Source organism: Lottia gigantea (genome assembly GCF_000327385.1).
Source record: "Lottia gigantea unplaced genomic scaffold LOTGIsca_7, whole genome shotgun sequence".
Taxonomy (NCBI): Eukaryota; Metazoa; Mollusca; class Gastropoda; family Lottiidae; genus Lottia; species Lottia gigantea.
This window is the reverse complement of record NW_008710370.1, coordinates 892,621-906,718: the sequence shown is the minus strand read 5'-3', so window position 1 is coordinate 906,718 and position 14,098 is coordinate 892,621. Positions and strand designations below refer to the sequence as shown.

General features: G+C 32.9%; 3 protein-coding genes across 3 annotated transcripts; all 3 read left to right on the top strand.

Moving 5' to 3' along the window:
• Nucleotides 1-1,861: 1,861 nt before the first annotated feature.
• LOTGIDRAFT_210779 (hypothetical protein) lies at nt 1,862-3,146 on the top strand. Its single transcript, XM_009065424.1, has 2 exons — nt 1,862-2,003; nt 2,434-3,146. The coding sequence occupies exons 1-2, from the start codon at nt 1,871-1,873 to the stop codon at nt 2,790-2,792; spliced, it is 492 nt and encodes a 163-aa protein (XP_009063672.1). The 5' UTR covers nt 1,862-1,870; the 3' UTR covers nt 2,793-3,146.
• Nucleotides 3,147-7,259: 4,113 nt separating this feature from the next.
• Nucleotides 7,260-7,511, top strand: LOTGIDRAFT_107683 (hypothetical protein; the record flags this gene model as incomplete). The annotated part of the gene is made up of 1 exon (XM_009065423.1): nt 7,260-7,511. A coding segment is annotated over one exon (252 nt), but the record flags the coding sequence as incomplete, so codon positions are not given.
• A 5,227-nt stretch (nt 7,512-12,738) lies between these two features.
• LOTGIDRAFT_85298 (hypothetical protein) lies at nt 12,739-13,251 on the top strand (the record flags this gene model as incomplete). The annotated part of the gene is made up of 1 exon (XM_009065358.1): nt 12,739-13,251. A coding segment is annotated over one exon (513 nt), but the record flags the coding sequence as incomplete, so codon positions are not given.
• Nucleotides 13,252-14,098: the final 847 nt, after the last annotated feature.

Sequence of the window (14,098 nt, the reverse complement as noted above, 5' to 3'; positions counted from 1 at the left end):
CTGGCTGGAATGGATATTGTGCTAGACTATAGCTTTGTGTATTATACATATTATACGTGACATTTTCAAACCATCAACAATATCGTGTAGCTTTAAAATTTAGCTTTTCAACCCCCTTTATCCCAAATAACAGCGATTATAAATATTAAATTTTGGGGAAGGGGGGTTGTACAAAATGTACTAGGATGGAACAAATACTTCATTATAAAAATGAAATAAGCGCTTGGAACTGCTGGGTATTTTTCTTCTTTTCTGATCTGAAATTATAATAATAATAACTCCCCTTGACAGTTGTCGGCTGGGCATTTTTCCGCTCCCCGAATCCAACAAACCTCCTTATATTCGGAAAGATTGGTATTTTTGCAGTTCATTCATACCATCATTATCCCCTTACACCATTTTGTCCGTCTGTGTTTCCATCAAGCTTTTTTTTAAACGACACCAATCACTCGTCGACCATCAAAGACTACGTGTGCTTCTAAGGGGTCACGTCATGGGGTAGCAACAATGAAAGTAGTAGCTGAGATGCTTCAAGATCAGGGTTTGATGGATTCGAGGTAAATGAATATGTCAAAGAAAACACGCACCTTCAGGTGCAGAAAATCTCCGTGAAAGCAGGGCCTATATTTTCTCGACCTACTCTTTTTTACAATAGATATCAGAGGCAGACTACATTCCATTCCCAGTAAAAATCGGGGTTTCCGAATTATCAGCACCCGGATAAACGCGGCTCTAAGTGGCGGCGCCAGACTTCTGACACTTGGGATACAAAGAGGGGGCAGACTGACTCAATGGGCGGGAACAACTGCTGAGGCTTAATTGCAATGTGTACTACTCAGTGGCGGTTTCATTGTCGCAAGCCTCTCATAGAGCGTCTTAGAGGGTTCTATCAAGAAGATTTTTGAAAAAAATGAATTGATTTTGTGCATTCTGTCACATATTTTAAATAAAAAAAGGTAGACATTTAGATTTGATGAAAATAAAGTGGGGGTACAAACCACTTATCTACCTGTACCCCAACTGGCGCAGGCACTGTATCATTTCTTGACATTTGGCCCGAAATAAATGCCGAAAGCAATCGTTCCTCTAGAATTTTATTTGTCTCTCCATTGTATAACTATATTGAGGGATCATTGTTTACTAGACCTAGTTGCAAACACTTAATTAGGCCTAATGGGCTTTTCAGCGTAGGATATCGGTTACCGTAATAAAAAATTTGTCTCTGCCACTTAACTTCTTAAGAGGGCAATCTATGTAACTGGATGATATTGGCTGTGCACGTAGAAAATTCTCATTGAACACTTCACTTCATTAGTCCAATTAGGTGCAGAAAACGTAGGTTCATTGAAGCATTTCATTTCATGTTTTAATTTTTTGGCTTTGGTGGCAGCATTGGCCCTAAAAATCCATTGTAATGAATGTCATTTTCTTTCGAAACGTTTTCATTGAATGGTTGAAGTCATTAGTCCTTTCGAATCAAAATAATAGAAATTATTCGTCTGAATTTTATTGAATTATTTTTCTTATAAGATTTAAATTTATGTAGTATTTTTTTGATCTTTTTTTTTTTTGTTCCTTATTACTTAGTTTGCGCGCGTCAGTCATTTCTCTCTTCTTTCACTACTTCCGGTTGTAATGCCATTTCGTTCTATTCAACTTATCACGTTAAGTATTTTAAGAGAAGAAAAAAGCCTGTTCTAGGAATATGAATATTTCGTTACATCAAGCATATTTGTGTTTACAATTTACATATCAAACAAGTGTTTCACATTTAAAACTAGAAAATTTAGAAGACTCATATGTGTGAAACTCTGAACTGAAATCAGTTAAATGATTAGGGCGAACTGGGCCTTATAAAAAAAATAACAACATGGTGTTCCCTCTCGTAAAGCTTGCCTACTTGGGCGTAAAACAAGGCAGTAAATATATTGCCAACGGCTTAAAACGTCGGGCGAAGACAAGTTTGTTCTTCAGAAACTATTTGTGTATGCCAACCGCCCAACGTAAGTATCATTTTCTTTATAGATTAGATAGATGTCCGGGGTCATAATCAAAGTCAATTTCCTACTTTCGTTTTCGTGTTTATGCCTGACGAAATGTCGAAGAAGATTCAATCATGTTTTGTTTTTATTAAAAATGTTTATGGAATGTACGAAACCAAATGTAAAGATATAATGAATATACAGAATTATTAATCAATCCCCAAATAATTCTTGAAGAGGTCTAAACTGTAGGAATGGCAGTATCAGTTGCCCTGTCACTTCATTCATTATGGAAAAATTTTCTGATTTCTGAACAGAATTTGTATCAACCTCTTTCTATTTTCATGGTCAGCTTGTTATATAACATCTGTCTGATGTGATACTTTCTCATGTATAAGCTGCTACCAATGATTCGCCAAAATGTTGACATTCATGTATTCTTTCTTTTCAGTTTACCATTCTTTCGAAGTGAATATCAAGTTGAGACTTTTGGGACTTGGAAAGGCAAAACATATTGAAAAGTTATCTGAGACTATGGCTGTGGAATTAGGAGCAGATCTGTTAGGTGAATTTATAATATACTCTGTAGGTGCTCTGATAATCTACTTAGAATATTCCAGATCAGCATCTAAGGAAGAAGCGAAAGAGCAGTCCATGATTCAGAAAGACTTAATTTTAGAACGACGTTTACAAGAGCAAGGACTTATGATTGAAAAACTTCACTCGGAAGTGAGGGAAATGCAGCGATTTATTGGTGACTTAGACTCAAGAAATACAAGCTTAACTACTAGGCTTTTCGGAAAGTCATAGCTGAAATAGATATAATTAGTACATTGTGATTAGCAATTATAGCTTTGTGTATGATGTGGCATTTAGCAAATGATAACTTAATAAGCAGATTATCAAGTGAAAGAAAGATACTGTGACTACAATGATTTCTGAATTGAATTTTTTCAATCATTTTCGAATGAATTGAAATATCAACTACAAATTACCACTGAGAGTCTTAGATTGTCTTTGGGTTGATGAAAATGTCAACTACTGGAAAAGTTATTATTTGTAAAGATGTTTTTACAGTCTGAAAAGTGGGTCGTTTTCACATGAATTTTCTGGGAGGAAATGTGTCAATTTTTAAAGTAAAAAAACTAAACCCATATTTCTATGAACCCAAAGACATTCTAAGACAAATAATATACAGTTATAATTTTAGTTTGAATATTTATGAAATGAGAGAAAAAATTCAATTCAAAGCTCAATGTAGTCAGAGAGTAGGCAATTGTAAGATTCCATTTTTCGAAAAAAAAATTATATATACTTTGATATACATTTGATATAATCAGGATTATATTATTATTTGTGATATGCCAATTGATTTGTGAATACCTGCAAAATGATGTTTATAAAGAAATGAAATGAAAATTAATGTTCTACTTTTAAAGAACACATTTCATTTTGAAATATTGCGATTTAGATTAGACTTTTACAGAGCATTGAATTGACATTGAAAATGTTTTTTATGCTCCTTTATTTCTTGTTAATAGGCAGTGCCATGTTATGTGCAATGAAAGACATTTTTCTTATTTCCCTTTCTTGGTGAATCATGCTTATTTTAAGAATTGGTTTTGGTTTTTCAGCCCATCAAAATAACTAGATGCTTTTTACAAGCATTCTATAAAATTTAAAGGGGTATTCCACTTTTTTGTAAAAAGTTTTCGTAAATTATACCTGAAAATATTTCTAAAGTATGCTATTTATATCTATGGATCTTCTTGGTCAAACTGATATTTGTTTTAAAAGGGTTAATTAATAACTGAAAGTACTAATTGTTAATTAAGCAGTTTGACCTAGTTTTGGTGTTTAGATTTATAATGGCTTAATATTATTAGTTGATACCTTAAGAATAAGGAGAAATATTTCTTTACAATGAGGCGTTTAGTTTCCAAATCCATTCAGTAGTTTTCTAACAGCTTCCAAAAAGCATAACGAACTTAAAAAAAAACTTTACGTAATGTTTTTAGATTATTTTGGCATTTAATTTAACGCTGGATTTTGTTACTTAAAACTTTCAGATATGTTAAAGGGCCCATTTCTCTAGATTTTGGTGTATAGTTTTCATAAATTTGAGTACAACAAATTTTCGGCGGAATGTCCCTTTAGGTTGGATTCAAGATATGTTCATTGTTCAAACTGTATAATCTGACTCATGGAATCATGGACTCGTGTATGTACATTAAGGGTCAAGCTTAATTGATGGCCTAAAGCCAACGAAACTGTAAGGTATGGGCCAAGGTCATAAGCAAGAAGTATTATTATCAAATAGTAATTAGTTTAGTTATACTCATAGGCCTAGCCGAACTGCTGGCTATTAAATTGTAAATATTACTAATACAAAAGAAGGAGATAGTTTCCACAAAGTTATTACCTATGATTTTAAACAAACATGAGAATCTCCATCCTTGGAGATAATTGTAGTCACTATTACAATCACAATATTTATTGTTAACTTCAGTGACTAAAAAGATCCCAGTTAATATTTTGTATTGTAATTAAGGAGGTAGGGTAATAAAAACAGTCTTGATATTTATCGACCTATCTCAGATGTATTTCTATTGGTCCTTGTGATTGTGTATTGTTATATTATTTAAAAACAAGAAATATTTTTCCACTGTTGAACCAGTGGTGTTTGCATTGATTGCAACTGATATATAATGTTATTGTGTATAATTTAGTATTCTTAATCATGATAGTATTCAAGTTTATAAGAATTGAAAATCTATGCTTAGTTGACAAACACATTAACAGAGTGGCATCTGGTGTAGTTCAAATTCATAAGCTTTTTTGGTATTGTTTATATGAAATAAGCATTCGATGTCCTTAATTTTTTTAAATAAATAATGTTTCAAGTCTTTTGAAATCCATTCAATTTCAGTTTCCAGAAAATACTGTTATCTTTTCGTTTATCATGGTCGTGAACATATTCCATGCATCTGAATTTAAAAGTATTTAGCAACGAATATTTTACAAATTCAGTTTGCTAACAGAATCACGTAATGTAAGTTGAGGTATGAAATGAATGGAGTTTTACGTCCTACTTTTCAGCACCATGTGGGCTAATGAAGACGGGGGAAATATGAAAGAACTTTACATCAAAATATTTTAAGCTTTGGTAAGATTTGAGTTCTTATCCATATCCGACATTTTTCTGTATTTTGTACAATTTTGATGATATATTTATTATTCAGTGAGTGTTTGTTTTTCAGATACTCCCTCTAATACTGCTTTCTGACCGTCAGACCGTCCGTATTGTGATACAAGCATATTTTTGCGATTAGTGACGTCATCAAACACTTCGTTTTAGTTGAATAGCAGGACTGAAAACACACAATTGAAAATTGCACTCCTATTTCTATCTATGGGTAGTAAGTCGCGTAATAAATTTATTTTGAGTTTGAAAAATTAGCTGCTGTATCCCACTGTTAAAACCATATGAACGTGAACGTATCAATTCCATCCGCTTGGAAGAACGGTAAATGGAAAATCAACCATTATACACCCCCACCCCCCTCCTCCCTGACAATCCCCCATCTAGTATATTATTGTTTAGTGTTGTACTTTATGATTTGATTTGTATGATTGTAATATAAGTAAAAAGTATATTAGAAAACAATAATATGGTTTATATTCTATAATATCCCAGTCCCACGCTTCAGGTATAGGATCTAACAGACTCTAATGTATATTAGCACTGCCGAGAGGCAATCGATACCTTTCAATCGCTTTCATAAATACCCATTATTAACTCGTAAACCATTAGTCCTGATGTTTCGAAATCACATTTTCTGTGAAATTTCGATAAAACAATGGGTTATAATTGCATAACCAAACCTTTCTGTTTAATTGGACAAGCACAGTTGAAATATTGTAGACGTTGGTATGTATATTAAAGTTGCTTATATTATGTATATGTGTAAAATCTGGCACAATGTCGGTAAATTGCATAAAATTTATCTCACTTTGTTGTCCGGATGAAAATTCATTAATTCCATTACATTATGTAAAGCACTCGTATTTGTGATTAACAGCCGTATTGGCGTGACCTTTTATTTGATTATCAAGATATTTTTATATGTGCTGTGCTGATATGCTAAACATTCTTTGGCAGTTATTGACGTTAGTGTTAAAGAAATACTCATATGGACATTTCACTTTCTGGAATGACTGTATTGGTTTAAAGAATTGTCAGAGCAACTAACAATTTGTTTGGCCATTTGACAGTCTATATGCAAGTGGTGGGTTGGGTGGGGTCAAATCACCATGTGGTCTCAGTTTTTCATAAGTTTGACCATGACTGAAATTAGGAGAATCTCTCTTGCAGATAAAGGTGTCACTGACAAGGCATGCAAGATGATCTAGATTTCCTTATTTGAAATTACTTTCAATAAATAATACAAGTATATAATGGCTCTTTAAGTAAGCACAACCGAAATACAATTTATTAAACTGGCGATGAGTCAATCCGAAAAGAATTGATATTTGCGCTTATAAACATTCATCCTAGCGTGCATAGAAAACGTTCTGCAAGTTTCGATTGAGCTTTATGATATTCTAGACCTTTATTGGAAAATCGAAGCAATTCTTTGTCTAGCCTGACGCAAAACCATTTTATTGGAATTAGAACCCAACGTGTGAAAACTAGTTATCAAACTTGTGTAATCTTCGATTATTTTTGATAATTCTAGGCGAATGCTAAGAGAATTATTTTGGAATATCAGTAAGACACAAGTACTTTTATCGATGTACGTGGGAACCATTTTTGCTTGGTAATAATAGTAATATAATTATAATATTTTAATATGTGTGTATGAATGTCAAGGTTATAAATTTTAAGTTATTCAAATTGACAAAGCACTGAATCAAGGTAAGAGTTTATTTTGAATATTGTTGAAGGTAAGATTTAGAATGAATTCAAATCGAAGCCATTTTATCACGTTAGTTTCATGTCTTCTTTGCGTGAATCTCTGATCAGTTTATGTCCTAACATATGCCGTTTCTCTGACAGAGTCTACAGTATACGTCCAAGAATGTACTGTCCATTTACCAGAATCTACAGTTTATGTCCTAACATATGCCGTTTCTCTGACAGAATCTATAGTATACGTCCTAGAATGTGCTGCCCATTTACCAGAATCTACAGTTTATGTCCTAACATATGCCGTTTCTCTGACAGAATCTACAGTATACGTCCAAGAATGTACTGTCCATTAACCAGAATCTACAGTTCATGTCCTAACATATGCCGTTTCTCTGACAGAATCTACAGTATACGTCCTAGAATGTGCTGCCCATTTACCAGAATCTACAGTTCATGTCCTAACATATGTCGTTTCTCTGACAGAAACTACAGTATACGTCCAAGAATGTACTGTCCATTTACCAGAATCTAGTGTTTATGTCCTAACATATGCCGTTTCTCTGACAGAATCTACAGTATACGTCCTAGAATGTACTGTCCATTTACCGTTTCTCTGACAGAATCTACAGTATACGTCCTAGAATGTGGGGTTTCTTTAGCAGAATCTACAGTTTATGTTCTAGAATGTACTGTCCATTTACTAGAATCTACAGTTTATGTCCTAACATATGTCGTTTTTGTAACAGAATCTTCAGTTTATGTCCTATAATATACTGTTTCTTGACAGAATCTACATTTTATTTTCTATATGTATTGTTTCTTTGACAAAATCTACATTTGATGTCCCAGATTAATCAGTTTATTTTTTGGATTCATCAGTTCCTGTCTTGAAATATCCTGTTCCTTAAACACACTTAACAGTTTTCTAGAATGTACTAATGTTCATTTGCTCTACACTTCAGTTTATGGTTTAAAAATGTATGTTTCTTTACCTTATGCTACCGCTTTATGTCCAAGAAGATATTTAATCTTTACTGGACTCTTCAGTTTATGTCCTACAATGTACTGTTTATTTATCATAATCTACTGTTCATTTATCAAAAATCAAGGTTTATCCTAATCTACCGTTTAGGTCCTAGAATGCAATGTGTTTTTTAACAGATTCTTCAGTTTATGTCCTAAAATGTATTAATTATGACCAGAATCTACAGTTTATGTCCTAAAATGTACTGTCAATTTACCATATGTTTACAGTGTAACAATGTACTGTATCTTTGGCAGAATCTACAGTTTATGTCCTAAAATGTACTGTCCATTTACTATAGATTTACAGTGTTACTATGTGCTGTATCTTTGACAGAATCTACAGTTTATGTCCTAAAACGTATTGTCCATTTACCATAGATTTACAGTGTTGCAATGTACTGTGTCTTTGACAGAATCTACCGTTTATGTCCTAAAATGTACTATCCATTTACCATTGATTTACAGTGTTACAATGTACTGTATCTTTGACAGAATCTACAGTTTATGTCCTAAAACGTATTGTCCATTTACCATAGATTTACAGTGTTACAATGTACTGTATCTTTGACAGAATCTACAGTTTATGTCCTAAAACGTATTGTCCATTTACTATAGATTTACAATGTTACAATGTACTGTATCTTTGACAGAATCTATAGTTTATGTCCTAAAACGTTCTGTCCATTTACCATTGATTTACAGTGTTACTATGTACTGTATCTTTGACAAAATCTACAGTTTATGTCCTAAAACGTATTGTCCATTTACTATAGATTTACAGTGTTACAATGTACTGTATCTTTGACAGAATCTACAGTTTATGTCCTAAAACGTTCTGTCCATTTACCATAGATTTACAGTGTTAAAATGTACTGTATCTTTGACAGAATCTACAGTTTATGTCCTAAAACGTACTCTTCATTTACTATAGGTTTACAGTGTTAAAATGTACTGTAACTTTGACAGAATCTACAGTTTATGTCCTAAAATGTACTATCCATTTATTATAGATTTACAGTGTTACTATGTACTGTATCTTTGACAAAATCTACAGTTTATGTCCTAAAACGTTCTGTCCAGTTACCATAGATTAACAGTGTTAAAATGTACTGTATATTTGACAGAATCTACAGTTTATGTCCTAAAACGTACTCTTCATTTACTATAGGTTTACAGTGTTAAAATGTACTGTAACTTTGACAGAATCTACAGTTTATGTCCTAAAATGAACTGTCAATTTACCATAGAATTGTAGCGTTAAAGTGTACTGTATCTTTGACAAAATCTACAGTTTATGTGTTAATATGTAATGTATCTGTGACAGAATCTACAGTTTATGACCTAAATTGTGCCATGCCTCAACAGAATCTACGATCTATAAAGAACAGTGTATTGACAGCATTTACAGTATGTCCATCAAAATCTAAAATTTATATTCTAGAATGAACTGTCATTATATATCAGGGCTTGTCAACCTTTTTCTTTCCATTATCCCTTCAAGGATCCTTGATCGATTGCATTATCCATCTTCCCCTTTTAAAACGTGATTAACTTCTCCCAGCATTCTCTTTCATACAGCCTTACTGAATACAACAAATTAAACTGTCCAAAAATTGTATGCCCCCCAAATATTTCAAACTTACCCGAAAACCCCCCGATTCAGGTTGTAACTTATGGCTTTTTATTGCGAAAGAGTATGCCTAGATTTTCTGTAATCATCTATGACAAACCGAAGAGGTCAAAGTGTTCACCTAACGTTCACATGACCAACTAATCGATAACTCTATGTGAGGTATTTGCATCTGATGTGTATAAACAATATTTCTGACTATTCCAGTTTAAATTGATTAGAATTGTTTTATAAACACGTATAGAGGTTTTATGATAAGTTAGTTAAGTAACTTTGAGTTAAAAAATATAATGAGATGTAATAGATGTCATTTCGTAACCGTTGACGTTTGCACGACACTCGACTTGTAAATGGTTGCTCTCTTTGAGTTTATATCATTCTATCACATGATAATAAAAGTTTGCAATTCATTAATGATGTTTGTATTGCTTTAGATTTAATTGGTCGAGGAAATGAATTAGGTCTCATATTTCCTTTTTACCATGTTTACATTCATTTGAAGGCATCGATTTTCGGGAACGTTGTCCAATATGTTTCAGCCTAGTATATTGGGAGATTGTGAGAAAGATTACAAAACTTTCGTCTCATATTTAGAGACGAATATATATCTATAGGTTACCATGCATGCACCTATTAGATGCCTTCGAACAGAATAGGGATTTCAAAGAGGTTTTCTTAACTTTTTATGTGTATCGGTGACCAAGATAGCATCGATTTGCATCATTCAAATTTTCAATCAGACATCTGTGGTTATTGCCATTCCACAAATATTAAGCGTTTAAGCGTCACATATCGCAAAAGCTGCTTTTTATATTATAATGACTTTTAAAAAAAGTGACGTTTTATACTATTTGTTTTTAGTGGAATTTCGAGAAACATAGACATTTGAATGGTGCAAATTGATGCTATCAGTATCCTGATACACATAAAAAAAAGTCTAGAAAAATCTCTTTACAATTCCTTTAGATAAGCCCTTTCTTCTGACTTGGCAATTGGTCCTACACCACTAACTGTTTAAATTCAACATAGAAAAGCGTTTTTCTGCCAGTATTTTCTTTGAATAATTGATAACTATTATGAAACAAGAAAGAGTATTTTTCTTTTCTACTTTGACGTTTTTATACCAAACCTACTATTGATTTTTTTCTCGGGGGACATTATAATTATCAACATTCTTCCAGTAGGATTATCACTTAGATCTTTTTGATAAGGACATATAAACATTTATAGAGGGCAATTAACAGGCTGTTACACGTTAGGAGTCTAGTCGACAGAGAGTAAACTTATTCCGCTGCCCATGCAGCATTTCGAATATTGCACTTTGCATGACAATAGCAATAGCATTGACCACCTTCATTAGCCCAATTGCTCAATCGAGTGCAGATATATAATTTTATTTGTAGATCTGGTGAACGTTGATGTCAGCCATATTGTATCCTTAAATGCAAAACTAACTTCATTGGATGTGCAATGGAATGTGTTACAAAACTGTGCGCTAATCTTGGTTATCCTATTCACATTCAATTAGCACAGCAGTAAAAACTTCGCAATAAATTGTAACTTTTAAAGATACCACGTTATTGGTGCAAAACAGTTGAATTTTGAGATTGGTTTGGTATTATTTCGCAACCAACCAACCAACCGGAAGTGGTCTAAATGTCACGAAGATGCGCATTGCTAATATTATGGATTACTAAATTGTATACAACGGAACCTAATTATTGGATTATTTTCTCAAAATGATACCAAACAGATTCTTTATTTGTAAATAAATCACTGCATATGTGATCATCAATGTTTATTCCATAGTATAAATAATGCTCTTATTCGCGCCAAATTATACTTCCGGTGACCGGTTGATCCGGATGTTTTATTTCATACCAGACTGCGTGTGCATATGGCTATATTTGAGAGGTTCATGATTATCATCTTAGGTATAAGTGTCGTGTCCCTTAAGACCTTAACTGAGAAATGTGTATAGTTAATTCATTATGCTTGATCTGCATTACTTGCAATAACGCAAGTTAATGGACCTGCTTATTCCAAAACTGCTTACTGGGTCGGCGAGATGTCTCTTTATGATGCATGGCCTTGTCAATACATGTGCCTTGATATAGCCTACAAATAATCCTTAGAAAACCCATTAAGTTTCAGTCGTTAAAATGTCATTTGGTACGTATGATATGATCATGATCACTGCGTATAATCAATATAATTTATTTCCAGTGTAAAACGCAAATAGTCGAAATAGATCTTGTAAAAGTTAAATTTGTTCATGGTTTTAATTAGGGACAACTGTAGCTAATATAAATTAAAGGCTATATGATGTATATTTCATACAAGTGGGTCCGTGAATAAATATCTAACTATTTATTTTCGAATAATAAACCAAAACCAGTGTGCTTCAGGCTGTGAGCGTCAAAGATCCTTCGACAGTTGCAAATGAAAAATAAGGCTATGGTGTCCTGACAAATTTCCCTCATTGCACACTGCATGTCGTTGCGTTGCCCGTTGCAACTTCCAGCAGTTTCTGAAAAGAAGATGTAAAACTATATTTAATTTCAACAAAATTGTCTAAAGTTGAGCTTGGACTCAAATTAGTAAGATGCAGTAGCCTATACTCCAATATTGTCCAAATAAAGTCCAAAGTCGCTAATAAGTAAGTTGATGTTTACTTTTCTAGACAATATAAAGACACGCGATTGATTGTTATTGTCCTAATCAACAAAGTCGTTAAATTGTAATTTCTTGATTGCCAGGTATGATAACTATACATTAACAATGTATAAGCCTACATCATGATCTGTTATAGAAAATCAATATCTAGTTTTTTTTTTCATCGGAAAACGGAAAGGCTTACTTGGTGAATGAGACATAATCCGGCTGTAAAGTTTAAAACGTAATTTCGTCAATATCAGGAGTTTATTTAGACTGTGATATACTTAAATTATCTAAAAAGAGCTGTACGCAAATCGCACAATCCCTTCAAATAAACTAGACATTTCACTTTCAATGTTTATCTTAACTAGATCATCTCCTGCCTGAATATTGTATGTCAGGTCGGAACATGCTCAAGCTGAAATGACATTTTTTTTTTATTTTAATCACCGGTTCAATGCACTGTTCAGTGTGCGAATTATATTCAATATATGGTTCAATGTCCAGATTATATTCAATGTACGGTTTAATGTACGAATTTTATTCAATATACGGTTCAATGTCCAGATTATATGCAATGTACGGTTCAATGCACGGCTCAATGTACGAATTATATTCAATGTACGGTTCAATGTACGGGTTATATTCAATATACGGTTCAATGTCCAGATTATATGCAATGTACGGTTCAATATATGGTTCAATGTCCAGATTATATTCAATGTACGGTTCAATGTACGAATTATATTCAATATACGGTTCAATGTCCAGATTATATGCAATGTACGGTTCAATGCACGGCTCAATGTACGAATTATATTCAATGTACGGTTCAATGTACGGGTTATATTCAATGTACGGCTCAATGTCCAGATTATATGCAATGTACGGTTCAATATATGGTTCAATGTCCAGATTATATTCAATGTACGGTTCAATGTACGAATTATATTCAATATACGGTTCAATGTCCAGATTATATGCAATGTACGGTTCAATGCACGGCTCAATGTACGAATTATATTCAATGTACGGTTCAATGTACGGGTTATATTCAATGCGCGGTTCAATGTACGGATTATATTCAATAAACGGCTTGAGGATTATATCAAATGAATCAATTTAAAACTACCACGACAAAAAAAAAAAAAAAAAAAGCTAAAAAAAAGAATGGAATAAGTGAACATAAATAGAAATTTTCATATGAAATATTTACTTAATTCTTTTACTTGTGTAATTGATCATGAATAACCTACCGTTGAAAAAAATCAATATTTTTATTATATCTCACACCAAGTTATAATTTTAATCAGTTTTATTCAGCAATAATAATAACAATCACACTCTAGGGAGAAATAACTTATACTTGATACGGGATTTATAAACAACCAGATAGAAATCTTTCTCATAAATATTGTACCTTGCTTCATTTCGTTTAACTTGTATTCAGATTGCGTCAATAATATTTTCATCTCATTTTTCATTTCTGAGAGTAACTGATACTGTTGTCTTATTATCTTTTTTATTATATTAAAGGGACAGTTGCGGCATTTCCGGTCTCAGAAACGTGAATTGTTCTGCTAAACTAATGAGTGGAAGTGGTCATAGCCTACCGTCGAAATTTAAGCCTTCAAATCCATATTATCCATAATTATCTATGTCGCAATTTTAGGAGACTTTTTTATTTTGAATATCTGTTGATGACCTCATATGTATACAGTAGACTCAATCATCTTATCGCACTTCATCTACACACAGTTGCGACAGAAGATCTTGTTCAATCGTTCCTCATTGATATCTCGTACCTTGCCATCGTTCCTCAATGCCTTGCACCTTTTCATCGTTCCTCATTGATATCTGGTATCTTGTCAACGATCCTCAATGACAAAG